The 25,357-nt window shown below is 45.9% G+C and overlaps 3 protein-coding genes across 4 annotated transcripts; 1 reads left to right on the top strand and 2 right to left on the bottom strand.

Annotated features, from left to right (window-relative positions):
- Positions 1-13,214: 13,214 nt before the first annotated feature.
- Positions 13,215-14,870, bottom strand: LOC311029497 (alpha-2B adrenergic receptor; the record flags this gene model as incomplete). The annotated part of the gene is made up of 1 exon (XM_084034652.1): positions 13,215-14,870. The coding sequence occupies one exon, from the start codon at positions 14,868-14,870 to the stop codon at positions 13,371-13,373; it is 1,500 nt and encodes a 499-aa protein (XP_083890778.1). The 3' UTR covers positions 13,215-13,370.
- A 3,108-nt stretch (positions 14,871-17,978) lies between these two features.
- Positions 17,979-20,261, bottom strand: LOC311029845 (astacin-like metalloprotease toxin 1). Its single transcript, XM_084035243.1, has 11 exons — positions 20,107-20,261; positions 19,999-20,031; positions 19,840-19,905; positions 19,703-19,752; positions 19,407-19,476; positions 19,121-19,235; positions 18,857-19,029; positions 18,659-18,740; positions 18,451-18,572; positions 18,324-18,358; positions 17,979-18,251 (listed from the first exon to the last, which is right to left on the bottom strand). The coding sequence occupies exons 1-11, from the start codon at positions 20,156-20,158 to the stop codon at positions 18,057-18,059; spliced, it is 993 nt and encodes a 330-aa protein (XP_083891369.1). The 5' UTR covers positions 20,159-20,261; the 3' UTR covers positions 17,979-18,056.
- A 217-nt stretch (positions 20,262-20,478) lies between these two features.
- Positions 20,479-23,034, top strand: zcchc9 (zinc finger, CCHC domain containing 9). 2 transcript variants are annotated; one of them, XM_084035382.1, is made up of 6 exons: positions 20,479-20,604; positions 21,584-21,981; positions 22,167-22,317; positions 22,431-22,523; positions 22,647-22,715; positions 22,811-23,034. In XM_084035382.1, exons 2-6 carry the CDS (start codon positions 21,592-21,594, stop codon positions 22,921-22,923), a joined length of 816 nt encoding a protein of 271 aa, XP_083891508.1. In that variant the 5' UTR covers positions 20,479-20,604; positions 21,584-21,591; the 3' UTR covers positions 22,924-23,034. The 2 variants fall into 2 exon arrangements, with proteins under 2 accessions (XP_083891508.1, XP_083891509.1); XM_084035383.1 differs by having other exon boundaries at positions 20,545-20,604; positions 21,570-21,981.
- The last annotated feature ends 2,323 nt before the right edge of the window (positions 23,035-25,357 follow it).

A 25,357-nucleotide genomic window follows, 5' to 3' on the forward strand; every position in this document is an offset into this window, starting at 1 on the left:
CTCCTACTTTCCTGTGCCGTCCTCCACTTCATCAGCATCCTGATAGTCCTCGTTTAGAAGAGACCATGCTGCTTCTACATCCTCACCTACTTCCTGTCCTCTCCTAATTCCTGTCCTTGTCTCAATCCATCCTGTCCTCCTCTACTACTTTCCTGTCCTCCCCGCCTACTATCCTTTCATCCATTCCTACATCCTGTCCTCGTCCTCCTACTCCTGTCCTCTGCCTACTTCCTGTGCTCCTCGCCTACTCCTGTCCTCTCCTACTTCCTGTCCTCCTCGCCTACTTCCTGTCCTCGACTCTACTTCCTGTCATCATCGCCTTCTTCCTGTCCTCCTGCCTACTTCCTTGGATTCCTCCCTGGAATCATTGAAAACCTCTCTGGTCCTTGAAGACCTCCCTGGTCCTTGAAGTCCTCCCTGGTCCTTGAATTCCTCCCTGGTCATTGAAAACCTCCCTGGTCCTTGAAGACCTCCCTGATCCTTGAAGACCTCCCTGCTCCTTGAAGACCTTCTCCTGTATCAGCGTCTCATCTTCTTAAGTGTCACGTGACACTTTAACGACACTTTAACGACACTTTAACGGCGAGTCTCAGTCTTCTGAAGTGCTGATATGACAGAAACTCACCTTATCATCCCATCATCAGCCAATAAGACGTGAATGATCTCCTTGGGGGGGGGGGGTGTCTCGCCGTCCCACATTAATCTCATGGGTATCATGGGTATTGATCGGCTCCTCCCTCCCACATTAATCTCACTTGGAGAGATGAAGAAGATTAAAGTGAGAGATGAGCGGAGGAAGAGAGGTGATGATGACCTCGACGCCGCCGAATAAACGCCCACGAAGAAGAAACTTTGAATATTAATGATTGAGCAACAACTTCTGTTAGCCGTTAGCCGTTAGCCGCTAGCCGTGGTGGTGAATCAACACAGAAGCTGATCTTTTAACTGTGCGTCCCTCTAACAGACCGGATCACATTCTCCAGACCTGCAGCCCATCGTCATCCTTCACCCTAGCATGGGAGGAGATGGATGGGGTCCGATCCTAATGAGGATTCATGCACAACGTTATTATTCTGTAGAACTGTTCCCAGACCAGACGCATAAATCCTTTCTATATGTTTTACAAGTCAGAGAAAGTCCAGGACTAGAGAATCCATTTGTCATCCTGGCCTTCATCGGGGGGGGGGGGGGGGGTCTATGGGTCCTATGTGGTCTTTGGGTCCTATGTGGTCTATGAGTCCTATGTGGTCTACGTAACGGGCCCCTGGTTTGAGCCACCGATGGAAACTTCCAGAATATTGTAATAACTGAAACTTCTCCGTGAGCAGACATTGATCCTGCGGGTATTTTATTATTCCTATTGTATTATTTTTTTCCAGAACCTTTCTGTGATGATTGATGGGAAATCCATGGATGTTGATTTGCGGTGTTGAGTGGATTGTACGGTTTGCTGCCGTGAGTGCCGGAGCGTCTCAGCCGATGACCTGTGACACGCTTAAAACCGGCGACGCGACTTCACGGAGTCCCGACGGCCACTTCCAGGCCGCTTCACAGGGAAATACAGAAATAAAAGCCCCATTAATTGATTAAAGGATCGTATTTCTTCCCGTCCAGTGAATGTGGCTGGTGGGCGTCGCTCAGCTGCACAAATAGTATAAATATTAATATTCTGAAGTTTGTCTGCAGCGTCTCACCGGCAGTTCTCATCACTTCCTCGTCTCTTTACGAGCTCAGTGTAGGCAACAGCCGTAACGCTGATTTAAAGTTTTAATATGCAGAAAGTGAAAGTTTTCCCACTCGTGTTTAATTGGCGACCTGTTAGTGTGCGAGCCGGTGAGAGGGGTTTTTAAAGGGTCGTGTCTGTGGGACAGCGTGAAGAGGGTGAGACGGGAGACCTGAGACGGCGACCTCCCTGAATAAATGACAATATGGACACATTCAGTATTCTGGGTTCAGTGACTGCAGACGCTCCGCTGGGATCCGCCCGCTGCACCTCAGCCCGCGGCATTAATATGAGATCTGCCTTTAATATGGAGCTCCTTGTGTGGAATATTTAACATTAAACTTGTGGCCCCTGTAACATCCACAGGAAACCCCACACACCCAAACTACGGCTCCCCCACCCAAATGCTCTGATTTTTGATGATGTCCTCCGGTGAAGATGTTAAAAGAAGTGAAGCTGCATTCTCTGCTGGCCACCAGGGGGCGACTCCTCTCTGGTTGTATAGAAGTCTATGAGAAAATGGTCCTACTTCTCTCTTGATGTCTTATCTTAGTAAGAGATATGGTCTGTGTTTATGGTCTCAATCTCTTTTTGGGGGGATTAGCTCAGGAGGTAGAGCGGGTTGGCTGGCAATCGCAAGATTACAGGTTTGATCCCCGGCTCCTCCTAGCTGAGTGCCTGGTGTCCCTGAGCAAGACACCTCACCCTAATTGCTCCTGACGAGCTGGCTGTCACCCTGCGTGGTGGACTCCGCCGTGACATTGCTTTACGCCACGTTGTTTTACGTCACGTTGTTTTACGCCACGTTGTTTTACGCCACGTTGTTTTGCGCCACGTTGTTTTGCGCCACGTTGTTTTGCGCCACGTTGTTTTGCGCCACGTTGTTTTGCGCCACGTTGTTTTGCGTCACGTTGTTTTGCGTCACGTTGTTTTGCGTCACGTTGTTTTACGTCACGTTGTTTTACGTCACGTTGTTTTACGTCACGTTGTTTAACATTCAACCATGAAGGCTGAAATAAAACATATTTATGAAATTTACTTTTGGTTCAGAAAGGTCAACATTCATGTGTAGTTTTACAGAAACATACAAAGCCGTCATTGAACATAGTAATTTCGTCGACCAAGGCCACCCTGGAACCTGAATACATCTATTATCTCCTCTTTGACTTCTCGGAGAACACGATGTTGCTCCTTCATGCCGATTTCTGGGAAAAAAAGTGTTCCGGTGCTTTTCTTTTTTCTTTTCTTTCGGTGTTTTGACACCTTGAGATTGTGTTTTATGAGGAGGCGTAGAAGTAGAAGGCTGCGTCTTTGTGAGGAACATAAAGCAGCGGAGGAGACGCTTCACTTTTAGTTTTCCTCACTTCTATTCCCTCTCTCGTTGCTCAGCCAACACAGGACACAATGGCTGTTTGCTTTGCACACGTTGATGTGAAATGACTTTCAGGCGGCAAGGAGAGGCCTCATGAATACGCAGCAGATGTAATAGATGTGCTGCAGCGCGGCGGCGGCGACCAGATTCCCCAACGACGGGAACACGGAGACGGGCTGACGGGAACGCCCTCCTCGCTTCATTACTCACACATGACAACGGTCATGACTCATTCAAACCCACGGGGGGAGGGGGGGGGGGGGGGGCACTGATTTATCCGTCCTCATCTCCACCTTCCCCTCGGGGAGGCTTCTTCTTCTTCTTCTTCTTCTTCTTCTTCTTCTTCTTCTTCTTCTTCTTCTTCTTCTTCTTCTTCTTCTTCTTCTTCTTCTTCTTCTTCTTCTTCTTCTTCTTCTTCTTCTTCTTCTTCTTCTTCTTCTTCTTCTTCTCCTCCTCCTCCTCCTCCTCCTCCTCCTCCTCCTCCTCCTCCTCCTCCTCCTCCCTTCAGCAGGTGTAGCCCTGCCCCCTGGCCATCGTAGCCTCGGGCTGAGCTCTACTTCCTGTCTCGTTGGTGTGACCTCAGTCATTTCTTCCCTCTGAGGTGAAAATGAAGTCAGTTTGTGTCTGAGAATGAAATAAAAGTGCTGCTTCCATTCTGGATGCGTCTTTGTTGAGGATGAGATGAAACCAGGTCCAGTTTGAGTTAACGATCATTAAACACCTTTTTAAGAAGCTCCAGCCGATGTTCTGTGAGACGCCGTTACTTTTCCCTGAAAGGCTTTTATTTTGTCGCCTGAGAAACTGAAAGAGTCTAAGAGTTAGAATAAAAACCACGTCTGATATTAAATTGGTCATTAGCCTCGGGGCTTTTAGCATGACATCATGATGTAGTCATTAACAGTAGACGCACAGACATCCCCACACAAATCAACATCAAATGACGCCATATCAACCGTTGTGGGGGGGGGGGGCACAGACTACAGAGGAACATATGGCATCCTTACTCTGGAGAAAACTACACTGATGGTGGAACATCACTCACTACTTCACAAGGGAAGCTAGCTGTTAGCAGCACAGCCCTGTCTGGTTAAAATGATGGCGCGTTAACGGTTCTATTATGATGCGTTCAAGCTTGTTTCAGTAAAAATGAGGCTAATTATTATTATTATCAGCATGTGTTCGGATGTAGTCCTGTAAAATGTTTTCTCACAATGTGTTTGAGGCATAAACACATTGCGAGTGTAGCGACAGCCGGCCACCAGAACCCTGTAATCAGTCTCACCCTCATCACCACGGCAAGGCCTTCAGGGCTGCAGCTCTGAACGCTCCACTCGGCATAAAAGGCCTTTTAATTGAAACGCTGCTGTTTCTCTCTCACAATGATCTTTAGGTTTAGGTTGCAGCTGTGAGCACAATTCAGAACGATTTTCATTCTTTTTACATTTATATTATTTTATATATCCTGGGGAGTCGATCACAGCAATATTCTATTGCTTGGTTCCTCTAAGACCGGATGTTTGCCATTGCTACGACAAGGAGTGAAAGCTACCGCTAGCATCTTAGCCCAACCGCCCCGATCAATAAACACACATAAGATGACAGTTTGTCCTCATATGAATAAGAGCAACAATAACTATCAACATCATCACCCTAAGGACCTTAACGAGGCGTTGTCACACGTTGGGATGATTATTAGAAACATAAATTTACATTCATGGGACGTTAGCTAGCATAGATGCTGTTTGTTAGCTTCGTAATAAACACGCAAATCTGCCACTTTTGTCTCTGAATATTGCCCCCCTCTCTCGGCTGCGTTTTGTTTTCATCATTATTTCTACAGTTGTAGATATCGCTGAGTCATAGCTTGTTGCTGAAACTGTGAAAACTCTGCAGAGAAAAATGTGAAAATGCTTCAGCGTTCAGTGCGATGATGATGTCAGCTATCTCTTTCTCTCTTTCTATAGAAATATATTTCTATAGATATGTATGTGTGTGTGTGTGTGTGTATATATATATATATATATATATATATGAGTTGTCTTTTCTTTTCTCTGGGAGAGAAATGGCTTGTGAGGGGATGAAGGGAGATTGAATCTCGTCCTCGTGGTTTCCTCCTCGGTTGGCAGCCCGGTCAGCAGTCTCACTAATGAATAGATGTTTCTCACCATTTTTCATGTTGCATTTGCACATTTCACACTCGGCTCGGCCGGTCGGGGGAGGATTCTCTGCGAAGGTTGGAGGGTTATGGGATGAGTTACGTCTCCGATCAGGACGCCTTCATGTCCATAAAACATCGTAACCACAAACCTTTATTCTTTCTTTATTTCCAACCATTTGAAAGAAGATGAAAATTGTATTTATAACAAAAAGCCAATTTCAACATAATACACATTAGACTCATTCGGAAAGGGATATGAAGAAGTCTAGGCTTGTCAAGTCATCATTCTTCACAACACAAAATCTACGACGGCGTCTCAGGGCCACTGTAGGAACCAAAAAGCAACATTGAGAGAAACAAAATATTATTTCAATGCTAACAACCAGCATCTATGCTAGCTAACTTCCCATGAATGTACGTATGTTTGTGTTTGTAATGAATCATCCCAACGTGTGACATCACCTCGTTAACCTCGTTAAGGTCCTTAGGGTGATGATGTTGATGCTTATTGTTGCTTTTATTCATATGAGGACAAACTGTCATCTTATGGGTGTTTATTGATCGGGCGGTTGGGCTAAGATGCTAGAGGTGGCTTTCACTTGTTGTCATAGCAACGGCAAACATCCGGTCAAGGAACGTGTTTAGTTCCTTTATGACAAGTGAACGTTTTTTTCCCTACAGTGGCCCTGAGACGCCGTCGTACAAATCCATTAGAAAAAAAAAGACAAAAGAAAAATTAAAGAAGAAAAGAACAAGCGTCACTAACATCTTTTCAGAGATATATCTTTTGTACATTTTTTAAAATTGCTTTATATTTATACTTTTTCATCGTTTTGTCAAAACCGGCCCACAAATGGAAATGCACAGACTTTCAAATGAGTCGGAGCACTCTGCTGTTTGTAGTTTCTCAGGTCGTAACCCCCTCTGTCATTGAACAGGTGTTGTATGTTTACATGTATGTTTGACCTTCCTCATAGAGGTCGTTAACTTGATCTACTGTCAGCCTTTAGCAGTAAATCAGCTCCCAGATCAGAAGTTTGATTCTCTGCCGTGCGTCTTCGTGTTGGTGGGAGGAAACGCATCACAAGCGTTCTTTCCAACACGCCATCTGCACATAAGGCCAAGGAAGAAACAGGGGAACATGTGCATGACATAAATATCGCATGAGTCTGCATCAGTAACATTCACATGACTGCATGCAGACACGCAAACATGTTGACGTGGATCTGCAGGAACATCAGAATAACAACATAGACGGAGACGCTTGACCACATGTTTACTGAAATCTCATATGACTGACTTTATCATCTATCAACATAATCCAGGGCTCCAAGGACAAACTCAGACAGCTGTCCCTCTAATAATAATAATAATAATAATAATGTTTGAGTATCTAATAGGATGTAATGAGATTGTGAAACTAACGGACAATGTCTTGTTTTTTTATTTAAATGAACCTGCTTCACTGGAAATGCCTCCATCTGAATTAACTCTAATTTTTGTTTTGTTTTGTTGCTTAATTTAATTTATTCATTGTTTGTCTATTTGTATCACTTGTATACATGTTTATAACTTAAGTTTGTATGTACATATATTCTACTACCGGTATATATATATATATATTGTTACGACCGGCTCTCAAGTCGCAACAAAAAGAGGGAGATGCGCACGCACTGATCCAAATTTAACAGTTGCAATTTATTAAATTAAGTATTAAAGATAGTATAAGGTGTGGATATCAGTATCAGTAGTGTATGAAAATGTGTGGATGCTATGATCAATGTAAGATGGGTGTTGTATGTGCGACAAAATAAGCAAATAAGGCAAACAAAGAACAAAGGTCTGCTGTGGTGGAGAGTCAGAGAGAGACTGGCGCCCAGGTAGGCGGGCCTATTTATCCTGGCCAGGTTGGCCTGGTTAGCAATCAAGCTCCAATCAGTCCTGCAACAGAAAACACAACCAGTACCCACAAGGGAGCAAGACCACAGGCCCCAGGGCCGTATATACACACTCTAATTTCTCATATTATTGTATTTCTATTCTTTATTTTATTTTCTTGAATTTTTTTGTGTTTTTTTGTGTGAATTTATTTTATTGATTTATAATCCAGCTCGAACGCATTATAATGTAACTCAATGGAACCTCCGTTAGCACAGTTAGCTGTTAGCTTCGTTATTTAGCTGGCAGGCCCGAGCGGTTAACAGCTAACAGTTAACAGCTAACGTTAACTAGCTCTCCTGCCGATTTCAACACAGATTTGTGGTTTGCGATGTCATCTGTCTGCACATGCTCAGTAGCATTCAGACTACTTTATATATTTACATTATTGAATTATTGATTCATTAATGTGTGATCTGTAGATCTGCATTAAAACGCTTAAGGAAATATAAGGAAAATGCATATTTTTCTTTGATTCACATTCATAGTTTTAATGATTTCTTATCAGCGAGTGTTAGAAGTTAACCAGCTCATAATTCTCTATCAAATATCTATTTTTATAAACTCCCTGATGAGTCCTCCTTTAAAAACGTACTGATGTGTTTATTTTTTATTTAGCAGTGAACAAGCGTGTTCTCACTGCAGCAGCCAGATTCAGGACTCACATCACCCACGTAAAGGTCTCGACGGGGGGCGGCTCCTCCAGGGGCGGCTTAATGGTGGGACATTAAAAATCCTGGCGTCTCCCTGGTGAGTCGATCATTTTGTCTGATGGCGTCTGAAAAAAACAGCACATTCGTGAGCTCCGGTTTCCTGAAGTAGATTATACATTATTCATACGGCAATTTACATGAACAGCGTGGAAATTAACTCATATTCTCTTTCTGACAGCAAAGAGATGCTTCTGTTATACAACAATGACCGGTCGCAGGCTCCGCCCACATGAGTCCAGAGACCAGACCAGACTATGTGGAGGAAACAGAGACTGTCTGTGGTCCCCCAGAGGTCTAGGTAGTAGCCCACATAAGTCCAGCGACCAGACCAGACTATGTGGAGGAACCAGAGACTGTCTGTAGTCCAAACAACAAGGTCTCTGCTGTATTTATGTCTAGATGACCTTATTTGGAGTGTTGATGGAGCAGCTACAATGTTAGCATAGCCTAGCACCCATCAACCAGACTCCATTCAGAAAACCAGCGTTTTAACAGTAGTTATCTCGTGGTCTTGCAGACAGACCTAACAAAGCATGACTCAGCACTTTTTACTGATCACCATCATGATGGAGTTATTTCTGCATCCTTTTCATCTGGTTATTGATATTAAATCACAGATCAATACTTTATTCTGGTTCCTCCAGCTGTGGTGAACCAGCCCACGTGGGTCTTGCTGGATCCAGTGAATCCAGCTTGGTGAAATCCACCGAGCGAGTAAGGAGATCGAAAGTGTCCACCCCCAGTAGGACTGTGGGGGTCTGGGGGGGACAATGATCCTGCAACGACCCTACAGTTTGTGATAACTGAGACTAAAAGTCTGGACCTCATGTGAAGTGAAATATTAAATCCGTGAAGTCGCCCTTTAACGGCTTCTTGGAACATATCATGTTTATCTGATTTAATTACAGTCTGATTTTATTTCCAACTTTCATCCTCATCATCAGAGCTCAGTTTGTCTCCATTCAGTTCAACCTGTTGATCGCTGATTTCATACGTTTATTATCCCTACATCGTTATCAGCAGCAGCAGACGCTTCATCTCACCCCATCTCACCCTCACCCCATCTCACCCCATCACACCCCCTCACCCCATCTCAGCCCATCACACCCCATCTCAGCCCATCTCACCCTCACCCATCTCAGCCCTCCCCCCATCTCACACCCTCAGCCATCTCACCCCATCTCACCCCCTCAGCCCATCTCACCCTCACCCCATCTCACCATCTCACCCCATCACACCCCCTCACCCCATCTCACCCTCTCACCCCCCCCCCCCCCTCATGAAAGTTTGTGAGCAGCAGAACAACACGTCTGTGTAGATTTTCAGTGTAAAAGCTTGTTTGTGTTTCATCTTTATCCCCCGACACAAACGAAATGTGTTTGTTGTCATCGTGACAGATCTCCGCGGTTAATAATTACGCCGGCTCACCTTAATGGATGACTTTAATGTGCTCTGAGCAGTTAATCTGAAATGAATGGCTATCATCATTTCATGTTTTTCAGGCTGGTGTTCAGTCCGCCGGATGCTCGTTGGCGTCGCTTCACCTGAGGCGTCTTTAACTCTTTAAACGTCTAAATGCTTAGTTAGCTTCAAAAAGCTGCTCATAACGAAGAGTTCTGGAGCCATTGTAGCCTTAAATCATTAGCTACCTTCAACCAGTACTAATTTTTACTGAGTCGAGCTCAAACACATCGTAATGTATAGTGGAACCAGTCTGTTAATGTTAGCTGTTAGCTGTTAGCCAGGCAGGCCTGAGCTGCTAACGGCTAACAGCTAACTAGCTCTCCTGCTGCTGATTTCAACACAGATTTGTTGTTTGCGATGTCGCTAACTGTCCACTAGCTAGCTAACTTAGTGTGTGTGTGTGTGTGTGTGTGTGTGTGTGTGTGTGTGTGTGTGTGTGTGTGTGTGTGTGTGTGTGTGTGTGTGTGTGTGTGTGTGTGTGTTTGTGCCTTCACTCTCATGCCATTAGTCTCTGCAGAGATGGGGTCTGACATTTAACGGTGTCACAGCGGACCCCCGAGCACAACGGCCACTTTCTAACAGGATAACATCCTGATTTGTGATTGGATTAGCACACACACACATACACACACACACACACACACACACACACACACACACACACACACACACACACACACACACACACACACACACACACTACACACACACTTCTCTCCTTTTGGTTGATGCTTTTCTTTCTCTTATTTATTCACTCACTCGTCGCTACGTTAAACACGAGGAGACGATTATTGGTCCCTGAGAATCACAAATACAAATGAATAATATAATATAAATAAGTAATATAATATATAATATAAATTAATATAATATATAATATAAATTAATAATATAATAGATAATATAAATTAATAATATATTATAAATAAAGCATAATATGAATAAATAACACATTAAAGAAACTAGGAGGCAATATACAGTATGTATATATGTACATGTATACATACATTATAAATTAAAGTACAAGTACCTCAAGATTGTACTACAGTACAGTTCAGTAGTTATATTCTCTGGTTGAACATTGATAGAAGTACTATAATATATATAGTATTATTGTTGGATGTGTGAGTTATTTGTGAATCACAGTGTCGAGTTGGTCTCTTACCGTTTAATTAATTTTTTATATTTGTCCTGTGTATGTACGTTTTGTATTGATCTTTTTTCTTCTTTTTTTCAAATGTTTTATTATTATTTCGTTTTTTCTGTCATTCCTCTGTTGTTATGTAGAAATTGGTTTTCATGTTGGGACCTCCAAGAAAACGAGATGGTACATCTAAAGGGGGTTTATCCTAAATAAACACATTTCAGTACTAAAAACACGCTAACTAACTGGAGGTCAGGCTGTGGTTAGCTTAGCTTAGCATCAATCCTGGCTCTGTTAAACGTCAGAACGTTGTTTTGATGATCGTATAATGTGGATTGTTTCTGTCAACCGGATGTTTTTACACGAGGGAGCGGTTTAAAAATGTTTTTCCTTTATACAATTTTAAATAACGGCCTTCATGCATCGCCACCTGTACGACGGAGCAGCATGAATACGTAATCAGTCTGAATTATTCACTCTCTCAGCTTCCTTGAGATGTGATTTAAAGTGATGCGACCGCGGGAGACATCATCACGAGTCGGGTTCCTTTAGATGTTCACAGTCCACGTAGGATTAAAATCGTACAGAATTATATCTGTGACTATAAATGACTCATCGGTGCCTGCAGACAGAACTCAGGAGACTAATAACCCTCTGGAGGGATTTAACACCTTTCTAGTTATCACCTGCTGCTGGTTGACATCATCAGTTATCACTTTAATATCACAGTCGTGTGGCGCTGCGTGCTGACAGGAAGTCTGACTCAGCAGTTTTCCCGTTTCCATGTGAGTTTATTATATTTAATACAATATTTAATACGATATTTAATACGTGGAGGCAGACGGAGGTACTCCTCCCGAACAGAACGCAGCCGAGCTACACGGCTGATTCCATTATTTTTCTTCGCTCTGTAGAACGCAGCCGAGCTACACGGCTGATTCCATTATTTTTCTTCGCTCTGTGAAGCGCTCGATCCTGCTCACAGAGGCCTTTATTCCAAACCCTTATTGTGAAGGGATTACAAAATAAAAGCACAGCACAGGGACACAACGACACAGCAGAGACACGAAGATAACAGCAGATAATTATTCTTAAGAAGTTAAGAATAATAACTGAAATAACATTTCCCCCCAAAAAATCTAAACTGCATTTTTGGAAAACATGCAGCTGCGAAGTTAGTTACACACACACACACACACTCTCGCACACACACACACACACACACACACACAGTGACACTCACACACTCACACACACACACACTCTCGCACACTCACACACACACACACACACACACACACACACACACTCTCGCACACACACACACACACACACTCTCGCACGCACACACACACACACACTCACACACACACACACACACACACACACACACACACACACCACACACTCACACACACACACACACACACACACACACACACACACTCACACACACACACACTCACACACACACACACACTCTCGCACACACACACACTCTCGCACACACACACACACACTCTCGCACGCGCACACACACACACACACACACACACACACACACCGTCCTGTCATTGTGAGGAGGAGTATCTTCATCAGAATTCTGGTCCTCGTCGGGGTCGGCCTCCAGGTCACATCGTCTGCACTGCTTCGACAGGAAGGACGCTGAAAAGAAGACGAAGCTCTCCGTCCACCGGTTCCTCAATAAAAACACGTACTCAGACCCTTGACTGCCATTAATTCCCCGTTAAAGCCTCTGATTCTCCTGTTAACGCGTCTGATTCTCCCGTTAAAGCGTTAAAGCCTCTGAATCTCCCGTTAACGCCCCCGGCTGTCACCTTAGCGACAGATTCCCAGAGAGGTGTAACATCCACGCTCATGAATTAAGCTCTATAAGTCTTGATGTTACAGCCTCTCATGGAGGAAGAACCAGAGAGGCAGAGAGAAGGCCACTTTTTCCCTGATCCTGTTTAGAGCCCGTTTTATCTCCGATAACAGACACTTAGTGATATTTGTCCTCCTCCAGAAGGACCCTCGGGCAACCCTCCTCGACTTCCACCACGCACACAACAACACACACATCGTTTTGTAGTTCAAATTACTGAACACAGACGCCGTATCCTCTCGACTTCCGTCTCAGTATGTAATCAAATCTTTCTCCTTCAGAGTCATTGAATATTCAATTACAGCGTATTCTTAAACAACATTACAGATAATTGATTCGGCCGCTTGACTGCGGCTTTCTGGAGATCGGCGTCTGCCGGCTCTTATTTGGCATTCAGACAAACACAAGGAAGAAGAAGACAACGGACGCAGTTTCCTCCTTAATGTACAAGCGTCTATGTAGATGTGTCAGAAGGTCAATCCTATTCAAATACACAAAGAAATGATCAGTCAGTTGAAAACACATTAAACGTAGCCTTCATTTCCTCCCGAAGGCCTTCCTGAAATCCTTGTGGAGATTGAAGATGGCGTAAATGAGGGCAGGAGTTACAGAAGTTAATCCAACGTAAGAACTCATACAACGGGTCAGGGATGCGGTAAGCCTCAGGGTACATCATCCAAAATCATTTTTTTATGTTTACATAAACTGTTTTTCTGTCTGCCAGCAACTCAAAATATAACTTCAAGACTTTATCTTCCAGAAAAAAGTACCCTTTGTGTCCTTGGACAGTGTCCTCTTGAAGGCCTTCCTTAAATCCTTGTTCAAGATGGGGGAAGTGATCAGCAGAAGAATTTAAACAAGGGTTCGGGATGCTGCAAGTCTCCCGGGCACATTGTCCAAAATAGTTCTTTATGTTCACATAAACTTCCATTTCTGTCCGCTGGCAACTCAAAACACAACCATACTGTCTTTTCTAGAACAAAGTACCCTTTGTGTCCCTGCACAGTATCCTCTTGAAGGCCTTCCTGAAGTCATGGTTGAAGATGGTGTAAATGACGGGGTTGAGGCAGGAGTTGCAGTAGCCAATCCAAAAGAAGAATTTAAACAAGGGGTTGGGGATGCTGCAAGCCTCGGGGCAGACCGCCTGGAGGGAGTACGAGAAGAAGAAGGGGAACCAGCAGATCACGAAGCCTCCCATCACCACCGCCAACACGAAGGTGAACCTCTTCTCCCGGTTCGCCATGGCTTTGCGGCGGGATGTGGACGTCCCCTCAAACTTGAGTGTTTCCTCAGGTCCCAGCTTTGTGCCGGAGGACGTGGCCACCGTGTTCTTGTACCTGCAGGCCATCTTGATCATCTGAACATTGGAACCTTTCTTTTGGGAAAATCCTGAACTTTGCTCATCAGTATTGTTTTCTTCGCCCATTTCAGAGCCGGACGAGTTGTCTGGGAGCGCCAACCCCCCTTCCTCGGTATGTGTCTCTTTGTGGGGAGCAGCTGGGAGGATTTGGGGACCATGTTGGGGGGTTGTGGTGGACTTTCTGACTGGAGCGGTTTTCGGATGCCGAGTGTCCTTGCTCCTGGTATCCTCAGGCAAGTTTTGAAGCGATGAAGGTGTAGAATCGGAGCCGGACATTTTGCTCCGGTCTTCTTGTTGGCTGGCCGTCGTTCTTCCTCGATCCCCATTCTGGTTGGACTTCGCCGGACTCTCGTCGGGATTGGCGTTTCCTCCCCCTGCCGCCACTTTCTGCTTCTGTCTGGGCGAACATCGTGAATGCTGCTTTGCAATCTGATAGATCTTCACGTAGACCAGAATCATGATCACACAGGGGGCGAAGAACGAGCCGATAGTGGAGTAGAGAATGTACCAGCGCTCGTTGTTCAGCTCGCACACCTCCTCGCCTCCTTCGCTCTTGTCCAGCGACAGCAGTGGAGGGAAGGAGATGACGGCAGAGATCAACCAGACTACAATGATAGCCGCCTTGATGCGTACGGGGGTTCGCATGGCGGCGTAGGACACGGGCCGGGCGATGGACAGGTAGCGGTCCAGCGCTATCGCACACAGGTGCACGATGGAGGAGGTGCAGAAGAGGACGTCCAGCGCCAGGTAGATCTCACACCAGATGGAGCTGAACGCCCAGTAGCCCTGCAGCTCATTGGCCAATGAGAACGGGATGATGAGCGTTGCCACCAAGATGTCTGCCGCGGCCAGCGACACCAGGAAGAGGTTCTGCGCCCCCTTGAGTGACCGGGACGTCAGGACGGCGATGATGACGAGGATGTTGCCGACGATGGTGAGGATCATCATGAAGGTGATGGCGATGGCGAAAGCCGCGGTGGCCTGCGGGGTGTAAGGCGACGATGTCCTGGCGGCGCTCCTGTTGCAGGGTCGGGCACCGGAGACGAGGCTGAGGTTCCTGCCGGGGAGTCCGCCGAGCTCCAACAGGCAGGGGGCATCCGGAGCGGCTGCCATGGCGACGACGGGGAAGCTTCCTCAGATGGCAAAAGGGGTGTTTCCACGGGCAAACATGGAGGAACGGGACTTTGCCCAGTTGAAGGAAAGAGGGAGGAGCCAGATGGTCGTCAACGTGGAGTCATTTGACCTATGAGAGACAGACACATTCTGTGGTCACGGTGTGAGTTTAACCACAATGATATTCAACTTTTTTTTTTTTTTTTCAGACAAAAGATGCTTTTACAGTTTATCAGCAACAAGTACGTACTTTTACTGATCCAACTGTTTGCGGAAGGACGACTCTTTTGCATTTTTGTATTATCCTGTTTGAAATTTGCATTAAATCTCCCCCCTCCTCCTCTCCCCTCCTCTCCCCTCCTCTCCCCTCATCCTCCACCCTCCTCTACCCTCCTCCTCTGCCCTCCTCTCCCCTCCTCTCCCCTCATCCTCCCCCCTCCTCCCCCCTCCTCTCCCCTCATCCTCCCCCCTCCTCTTCCCTCCTCTCCCCTCCTCTCCCCTCATCCTCCCCCCTCCTCCACCCTCCTCCTCTCCCCTCCTCTCCCCTCATCCTCCCCCTCCTCTTCCCATCCTCATCCCCCCTCCTCTCCCCTCATCCTCCCCCCTCCTCTCCCCTCCTCCTCTCCCCTCCTCTCCCCTCCTCTCCCCTCATCCTCCCCCCTCCTCCCCCCTCCTCTCCCCTCCTCTCCCCTCCTCCACCCTCCTCTCCCATCCTCCTCCTCCTCTTCCTCCTCACTTTGGATCAAACCAGCAGATACTGTTCATGCAGCGGGTTTATGAAGGCGAATTTACATTATCACTGCAGCTACGATGATACCGAGTGAGTGCGTGATGGTGCATCTGTCCGTCCGTCCACGTTAGCAGGATATGACCTCATCATAATCTAGGACATGGTCGACACCTTTTATTGCGTTTCATTGGCGACTCCTCGTACCACGACCCCCCCCCCCCCCCCCCCCCCCCCCCCCCCGGCTGGTAGGGGCCCCTAGTGGTGACACAGCTGAGTGCATCTCCAAACTCCATCGAATCTAAAATAATCTGATCTGCTCCAGAGACACAGAAACTATCTGAAGCACTTGATGAGCAAAGATCAGATTTATTATGATATTTTTGTCTCGTGTTTGTTTCAGGTTGAATAAGTCACATCGCCACCCGGAGGTCTGGAGTGCTAAATCCCTGTTTTTTGTGCTGTCATGTGAAAGCACCATCGGTCGTGAAGCCCCTTCAGGGACATGTGTGGTTTTGGGGTGTTGTACAGGAAATACATAAAACTCTTATTTGCACATGTTTATTAAGCATCATATTTAATGAAGACAGACAGATGAAAGTACATTTATTAAGATTTAATTAAGTGTCCCTGAAGAGTGGAATATTCCACATTCTGTTTGTATTAGTAATAAATGCTATATTTATTATGTGTGTTTTTCTTTCTTAGTTACACATGAATACATGAAATTTCCATTTTCATATCCAGTGAGTTTTTATTGTTCGTTTCCATAAAAACATAATAACCTTTAAACCAGATTTAATTCGTCTCTCGGTGATCAGAATGATCCGTTTTACGCGCAGGGATGTTTCCAGATGTTTCTGGCTGATGACGAACAAAAAACACACCTTTTATCCTGTAAATTAATCTGAGAATAAACGCGATGACTTACTAGAATAAAGATCTTCTCGTCGTCGCTTCGTGAAGAAGTTTCAAAGTTTATTTTCCAGAATGTTGGACCAAAGTATCCAGGTCCGCTGTGATCCGGATCATGTGTGGTCCGGCTCGATGACTGACATTAATCCTGCACCCCCCACCCCCTCCAGGAACTGGGTCGGGATCCTGCTTCCAGCCCGGGTCGTGGTCTGGGTCCCCCCACTTGCAGTCGGACTCAGCTCGGCTCTGGTCTCGGGTCTGATGCGGATGTTCCCGGATCAACGAGGACGCGCTTCTCCTGCTTCTTTCCTTTTTCTTTTTTTTTATTACGCGCAGCAGCTTCTCGTTCTGGTCTGCAGACTCTCCTCGATCCGGATCAGGTCTGGGGAGGGGGTGGACGGGGTGGACGGAACTTTTAACTGACTCAAGAAATATTTAATATTTTATTTTCACGCTTTTAGATGTTTTACGCATACATCTTATTTTAATTGATTAATCAATCAATCAATCAAGTCGTTTTTCAAAATAAAATGTGTTAAACGTAAAAATGAAAGCGTAAAAATGCGTAAAAATTCGTTACGTTGTAATACATTTCTAATATGTTTACCTTTTATGTTATTGTGCTGAATGATTAATAACAGAACCAATATAATATATATTAACATATTAACATATTTCATATAAAAAATTAATATAACTTATGATAATTTACTTATTTTTTATTAACATTTTAAAGTTAAAACTATTGATCTACTAATTGAAGCAAAATCACAGAATTAATCAAAGAATCAAAAAATGACTTGAGGAACATTTGAGCAAAACTGTTCAACATGTCATCTTGTTGGTGTGAAGGTCTTTATCCAGCAATGCATGCTGGGAAACTGAGTGACTCCAGATCATAATGACCTCTGGGGTCAGTCTCCTCCCGTTTGTTTCCAGAAGTTCCTTTAATCCTCTCTGTGATTAAAGTCCATTAGAGGCCGTTTATTATTCATCCCCTTTAAAAACAGAAAGACAGCTTTAATATTGTATAATAATGTAACATGTGACACGTGATGTCATGGCGATGCATTCGTGTGGTGTTCTGCTGCCTGCGTGAGGACCACGGCAACGTTCTCAGTCCCGCTCATTGGAACCCCACAGACCTCATTAATATTTTCAATCTTCAAACCCAAGCAATCATCATAAATACACAGCTGACCTCCCCCTAGTGGTGGAAACCTGATGTCCGGTCCCCACGTCCCCCCCAAGGCCCCGGACCTGTCCGGTCCCCCCTAAGACCTCTGACCTGTCCCCCTAAGACCTCTGACCGGACCTGTCCGGTCCCCCTAAAGCCTCGGACCTGTCCAGTCCCCCCTAAAGCCTCGGACCTGTCCCCTTAAGACCTCAGACCTGTCCGGTCCCCCAAATCTCTCATTGACTTTCTGATTTCAGACTCATTCAGAACGTTTAGTTTTATTGGTTTCCAACAATCACACGCGTCAGTTAGTCTGGTGTCATGTGACCTGTGATGTCACGTGACCCAGTGGAGAAAATCTGGAAGTTCAGGTTTTGGCCAGCTGGTCTGCTCCTCCTCTCCGCTGGCGTCCTGGCGCCCTCTGGTGGCGGCGCTCAGCTGCTGCAGTGTGATCCTCCTCTGGTGGTCTGGGGGATCTGGTCCGGGTCTTGGTCCCGGGGGACGACTTCATGTCGTTGAAGGTGATGTGCAGATGTACGTCCTTCTCCTCGTCCTTCTCCTCCTCCTTCTCCTCCGTCTCCTCCTCCGTCTCCTCCTCCGTCTCCTCCTCCGTCTCCTCCGTCTCCTCATCCACGCTGCTGACTCCAGTCATCGCCTTCCTTGGACCGTCTGGGAAACACAGCAGAGGGTTATGGGCCTTGTGTACTTATAGTACTCCTGTACTCATAGTCCTCGTGTACTAGTACTGCGAGTGAGTGTACCACAGCCGTAGAGGAGGCGGACCCTCTGGATGTCGGATGCCGTCAGTCTGTCTCTCTGTCCCATGTCCTTCACCTCGCTGCTGGAGACGATGGTCGGCAGACCGTTGGAGGAGAAGAAACCGCTGACCGGGCAAAAACACAAATACACACAAGTACACCAAAAACACAGCTATCTAATACATCCATATAACATGACCTGATGCGTTACCTTCCGTAGTGCATGATAGAAGATAAATCATACTTCAGGTCAAACGTGCGGCCTGCTCTCTCTTTGAAGTTTTTCTCCATCCCTGAAAACAGGCAGACAGACAGGCAGACAGGCAGGCAGGCAGGCAGGCAGACAGACAGACACACAGACTTGTCATCACAAACATGAGGTCAGAGTGTGTGGACTGGCGAGCCGTACCCTCCATGATGTTGTGCTTCATGATGGTGATGTGCTGGTGGCGGTCCGTCCTCGTGTGTTCGTGGTGGAAGCCCAGAGCATGAAGAAGCTCGTGGACTACATTTCCCACGCTGCACTGGGGGCCGATGAAGACGGGTTGCTCGCCGCCGATGAAGCCGACGTACGAAGCACAGCTGGGACCAGAACCAGAGAGAAGGTTTCACCGAGACGTGCAGGAGGTCAGACGGCCGCCGAGGCGTTTGGCGGTTAAAAGCGGCGTCTCACCCTTTGCTGGCGGTGAACATCAGGAAGTTGGTCTCCGAGGTTCGCCTGTGGAAGGTCACGCAGGTGTGCTGGGACACCTTCGCCATGGCAGCGGTGATGTCATCTGTCCGACTTCCTGCCGAAACACACAGAGACACGCAAGATAGGATTCACGCTAACCGTGTGATGTCACAGAGTGACTGTGTGATGTCAGAGAGCGACTGTGTGATGTCAGTGAGCGACCGCGTGATGTCAGAGAACGACCGCGTGATGTCAGAGAATGACCGCGTGATGTCAGAGAGCTTACCCACGTCCGGGCTGACGTCGTACGCGATCTCCGCCGTCGGCCACGTGCTCTCCACAGCGTTCCTGTCGTCCTGTGAGGTAAAATTATAAAACACACATTACTGGGCCTCCAGTTACAGACACATGACCTTTGACCCCCGACACCTACAAGGTACAGACATTGGTGTCAGTTCCTTTTAGTACAAAATAGTTGATTTCGTCTGAGGGGTTCATGAGGACAGATGTCATGGAGGGGCATCATGGGAAATGTCATGTTGATGGAGGTCAAAGGTCCCACTAATAAAGTTTAAAACTCACCGACATCAAGATGTCTCCCTCGGACACGGCGTACTTCCTGTTCATCAGCTCTGTCAAAATAAAAGCATGGATACAGAAACTTGCTTCTATTTTTCTTCTCAATTTAAAATGTTAAATCAAACAAAAGATAAACTGACGCTCCAAAGTCTCCGGGTAGGACTTCATGTAAGCCAGCAGCCTGGTGAACCGGTCCCCCCGAGACCCTGAACCACATTCATGCGTTTATAATAAGAACAATTAATTCATTAATTAATGTCAACCATATGAATGGATCCAGACTCAAACAGACCAGATACCTGTTTTAGCTGCGTGAAGAGGACCGGCGTCGCCTTTAAGACACAAGAGACGAGAGTCACGTTTGATTTCTGTAAAATGAAAGTCAAATAAACGTGTTGAGTTCTCACCGTCTTCAGTGGCGGCGAGCAGCAGCAGAGCGGCGAGGAGAATACGCAGCATGTTCTCAGAGCAGCAGGGCCACACTGACGCTGCACTTCCTCGTTACTAGGAGTCAGTTCACCTGGGAGCTTGGCATCATGGGAGCTCGGCCTCGTGGGAGCAGGGCATCATGGGAACCCGAGAAGGCTCAGAGACGTCAGAAAAAACCCCACATGATTTTATTTTTAAATTTGGTGCATAATTCTACGTTTAAATAACCAGCTACATAATCAAAATACTGCTTAATTATTTTGCAATAACGAAACTAATAATAATATTTTTTATTAATATTGATACTTTGCACCGTTTTGTTCTCTTTGACGTGATGAGGTTTGTTGAAAAGTCCTGACAGTTCACACAACGACCAGCCGTGGCGCTGTGGAGACAAACAAGGAGGAAGACCGGAGAAGAAGAAGAGTAAACACTTCCGGTAAAAACACGATCACATGGGCTGAAAACCTCTCAGGGTAACGATGTTTTATCTTTTAACAATGTTTAACTGTGACGTTTTACTTCATTGTTAGTGACGTAATGTTAAATAAAAACTTCCCGCTCGGTCGTTTTGCTGTTAGCTTAACTTTTAGCCTAACTGCGAGTTTAACTGCTAGCCTAGCTGTTAGCTTGCATGCTAACAGGCTTTTCAGTGGTAAACAGAAAAACGTGTTTTATCGTTTAATTTTTATTTTAAAGCTACAGACGTTCAGCTAAATTAATGAACACTTACTGTTTTTATGCTTCAAACGAACTTATAAGAAAGTGGTGGTAGAAGTATTCAGAGTACAAATACACTGTGCTGGAAATCCTTGAAAACACTTGAATATTAGTGTTCAAGGTTTGCGAAAAGTGCTTGGATGTAGAATAAAGTGCTTGAAATGTGTGTTGTATGTGATGACATCTATGATAGAACAGAGAAAAGAAGATCTCCATATTTGAGGAACTGAAAACAGCATTTTCTGACATTTCTGCATGAAAAATGACTTTTGATGATGAACAGATGATGAAAATAGTTGGTGATTATATTTCTGTGGATCTGTTAGTGGAATTAGTTTTCCTTTCATTTGTGGTCCTTCTGTAAAAAGCTGTCTCCATCATGTTGGTTGTTTATAGGACAATAACATCTCATTTAATGTGATGAACAAGTGACATAATAAGTAGACTGAATACTGACCATTGGATTGATACAAATATGGAGTTTACCACAGCTGGAAAAGCATGGAAATGCACCTGGAAATGCTTGGAAAGTGCTTGAATCTGCCTTTGGAGAAGGTGTAGGAACCCTGTATATAATAATATCACAGTTTACTCCGCAGGAGAAGTACTGCGGTGAATAAACCATACTCTGAATCAGAAAGTTTAACCAGCTGTAAAGAACTGAACGTTTAGTTTTTCTCTCGTTAAACTAAAAGTCAACGTTTCCGCCTGAAAATCCCAGTTTTCTGTCTGCAGGTTCCGTCATGACTCGCTGGGCGAGAGCCAACAACGTCCACAAACACAAGCCTGCGGAGGCCACGCCATGGAGTCAGCTGAGAGGAGGAGCGGGAGGAGGAGGGTCAGGAGGAGGAGGAAGAGGGGCCGGCAGCTCAAGACCAGGACCCCAGAGGGACCATCTTAGAGGGACTAGGCCTGGTGGATCGACTGTGAAGAAACCCAACCGTCCCAAGAAGGACTATGTCAGCGAGGACGTGAACGGCTTCCTGGAGTTCCTCCAGCAGAGCGGCCGGCCGCTGCCTCGGGGGAGCGGAGACGCCCGCGAGTTCCGGCAGGAGGTGGAGGTCGCCCTGAAGAAGGACCGCAGACGGGAGGACAGACGGGTGAAGAGGCAGGACAACAAGAAGAGCAACATGGTGAGTTCATCTGCACTTCTATGAGGCGTCTTCTGTAGACTTGATGTCTCCCCCTGAAGACCCTCTGACCCCCCAAAAAACTGGTCTGGTGTAGAAAAGTTAGACTAATAAGAATAAAACTACATTTTGCTTAGAGAGTGCTTTTCTGGTTGTAGTCTGATGCTGCCCCCCCCCCCCCCCCCCAGCTGTGTTTTAACTGCAGGAAGCCGGGTCACGGTCTGGCCGACTGTCCAGAGGCCGAGCGGGACGAGGAGATGGGTCGGGGGATCTGCTACCACTGCGGCTCCACTGAACACGAGATCACCAAGTGTCGAGCCAAGGTGGACCCGGCTCTGGGTGAGACCACCACGGAGACTCTGGGGGGCTGTGATGGGACCCACATGATGCTTCTAACGCGTACTAACACCGGTCTCTCTCTCTCTCTCTGTGTGTGTGTGTGTGTGTTTCAGGTGATCACCCGTACGCCAAGTGCTTCATCTGTGGTCAGACGGGACATTTGTCTCGCGGCTGTCCAGATAATCCCAAAGGACTCTACGCTCAAGGTACGAATGTCAGGTTCAACATGGAGGAATAACCACGGAGCCGGACTCCCCGCGGAGCCGGACTCCCTGCGGAGCCGGACTCACCTGGTCTAACGGGACTAAATTGACTTTGTGTTCATGCAGGAGGTTCCTGTCGGGTTTGTGGATCCGTGGAGCACTTTCAGAAGGACTGTCCAGAACATCAGGCCGCCAGTAAGTCTCTTTATATTACATATAAATATGTATTTTACATGTTCTACATGATGGTGTGAGTGGGATGCTGTGTGATGACCCTCATCTCCATCTAGCCAATCAGGTGACCGTCCCCTGGCTGTCCAACAACATGAGTGCAGACCACGAGGATGTCCACCTCCCGGTGAAGAAGACCAAACCCAAACAGGAGAAGGTGGTGAAGTTCTGATGGGTCCTTCAGCCTCCGGACGCTAATACATGAACTGATCCCCTCACACACACACACCCGAATATTTATCATCCTTAGAAATAAAGAGTTACATCTGTTAATTTAGAGCATTATTTTGTTTAACTGCAAACATCAAAACGATACATCTGTTGTAGTTTAAACAAACAAATAGTACATTTAGGACGTTTAGCATAAGCTTTTGTCCAAAGCAACTTACAATAAGTACATTTGTGGAAAGAAAGAAACCACAACATATCATTGCTGAAAAGTAAGAGTGAACAAAAAGTAGTAGAGTAAAGTAAAATAGAAACTGTTCAGCAAGTATACCTTAAGAACAAAGGTGAACTTTTCCAACACACTAGAATAAAATAGAGATGGCCCCATGAAGCAAAGCTAAAGGTCCTTAACGCTGCGTTTTCTCTGCTGAGAGACTTTAAGGCGTGTTTGTGTAAGTTTGGTTTAAATGCAGCTGTAATGTTGGGACGTGGCCACCAGGTGGCAGCACTGCTTTAGTCTGTGTCCAGCAGCGCAGCATGCTGCTGGAGGAAGGAGACAGGTTTAAATATTTAAATTCTCGTGACCATCCTGAAAGCCAATCAGCGTTGAGATGGTCCTCCTGACGTCCCTGAATCCTAAATAGAGGAACCAAATGTGGTCTCCTGGGTCTGTGGTCCCCCAGAGTTCTAGATAGTAGCTCACATGAGTCCAAAGACCAGACCAGACTATGTGGAGGAACCAGAGACTGTCTGTGGTCCCCCAGAGGTCTAGATAGTAGCTCACATTAGTCCAGAGACCAAACCAGACCAGACTATGTGGAGAAACCAGAGACTGTCTGAGGCTCATTTTCTCATAGACTTCTATACAATCAGAGAGGAGTTGCCCCCTGGTGGCCATCGGGGAGAATGCAGGGTTTTCACCATCGCTGCAGGTTAACCCTCGGGACCCTTACCCTGGAACCAGATCTCAATCCAGGTTCTTATTGGCAAGGAGTCAAAAAAGGTCCCTGGTGAACCAAACTGGGAACCAGTAGCGAGGCGGGTCTGCAGACCAATCACACAATAACAGCATAGGCTCTGCCGTCGCCAACACACTCCATCTTGTTTATGTTGAGCTGCATCAAACTCCGTCAGCCTCCAGAACTAATCAGTGAAATCACTTGCAGAGGAAAATGCTGCTCGTCCCATTATTATTAACGAGTCCAGGTTCTGGTCTAGGAAGTGGACTTTGTTTTAGTTCCAGCGGCTCCGTCTGGCGGCTTAACGCTGAAGTAAGTAAATCAAATGTGTGTGTGTGTGTGTGTGTGTGTGTGTGTGTGTGTGTGTGTGTGTGTGTGTGCGGGGGGGGGGGGGGGGGGGGCTGCCTCCTGGAGGTCTACCCTCAGAAGACCCCCCGAGCCCGGTTTCCACAGAGCCTTATGCGTTGTCATGGCGACAAAGTGAAACTGCCGCCAGACAGCTGCACGCTGCCAGCTAGCCGAGGCCGATTACACAATTTACCCAGAAGTCTCATCCACAGGAGACTGTGTGTGTGTGTGTGTGTGTGTGTGTGTCGTAACAAAACAGAGGCTTCATTCACTGATGTCTCCTGGATCCAATTTAAGGAGCTGAGGGGGTCGTTCCAACTATTGTCCTTCTGTTACCGGATTACCCAACATTCACTCTGTTCTCCTACTCCGAGGTTTTAACTTACGTACGACTCCAGAGATGTTCCACCTGAACATCCGTCACCATAACGATGGATCCGAATAACGGAAAACAAACCAAGCTTTATATGACAAAACCAACGTTAGCTTTAGACGACAAAACCGACGTTGGCTTTAAACAACATTAACTTTAGACAACAAAACCAACGTTGGCTTTAAACAACATTAACTCTAGACAACAAAACCAACGTTGGCTTTAAACAATATTAACTTTAGACAACAAAACCAACGTTGGCTTTAAACAATATTAACTTTAGACAACAAAACCAACGTTGGCTTTAAACAACATTAACTTCAGACAACAAAACCAACGTTGGCTTTAAACAACATTAACTTTAGACAACAAAACCAACGTTGGCTTTAAACAACATTAACTTTATATGACAAAACCAACGTTAGCTTTAGACGACAAAACCGACGTTGGCTTTAAACAACATTAACTTTAGACAACAAAACCAACGTTGGCTTTAAACAATATTAACTTTAGACAACAAAACCAACGTTGGCTTTAAACAATATTAACTTTAGACAACAAAACCAACGTTGGCTTTAAACAATATTAACTTTAGACAACAAAACCAACGTTGGCTTTAAACAATATTAACTTTAGACAACAAAACCAACGTTGGCTTTAAACAACATTAACTTTAGACAACAAAACCAATGTTAGCTTTCGACAAAACAACGTTAGCTTTAGACGACAAAACCAACGTTGGCTTTAAACAACGTTAG

This window comes from Eutrigla gurnardus (genome assembly GCF_963514095.1).
Source record: "Eutrigla gurnardus genome assembly, chromosome: 19".
In the NCBI taxonomy this organism is placed as follows: domain Eukaryota; kingdom Metazoa; phylum Chordata; class Actinopteri; order Perciformes; family Triglidae; genus Eutrigla; species Eutrigla gurnardus.

Excerpts from the sequence above, each read along its gene's own strand:
- LOC311029845 (XM_084035243.1), bottom strand. The coding sequence starts at position 20,158 with ATGCTGCGTATTCTCCTCGCCGCTCTGCTGCTGCTCGCCGCCACTGAA. Across the intron at positions 19,753-19,839 it reads CTACCCGGAGACTTTGGAGC|AGCTGATGAACAGGAAGTAC; the intron begins GTCAGTTTATCT and ends TTATTTTGACAG. Across the intron at positions 18,252-18,323 it reads CGATGACTGGAGTCAGCAGC|GAGGAGAAGGACGAGGAGAA; the intron begins GTGGATGAGGAG and ends GAGGAGAAGGAG.
- zcchc9 (XM_084035382.1), top strand. The coding sequence starts at position 21,592 with ATGACTCGCTGGGCGAGAGCCAACAACGTCCACAAACACAAGCCTGCG. Across the intron at positions 21,982-22,166 it reads ACAACAAGAAGAGCAACATG|CTGTGTTTTAACTGCAGGAA; the intron begins GTGAGTTCATCT and ends CCCCCCCCCCAG. Across the intron at positions 22,716-22,810 it reads TCCAGAACATCAGGCCGCCA|CCAATCAGGTGACCGTCCCC; the intron begins GTAAGTCTCTTT and ends ATCTCCATCTAG.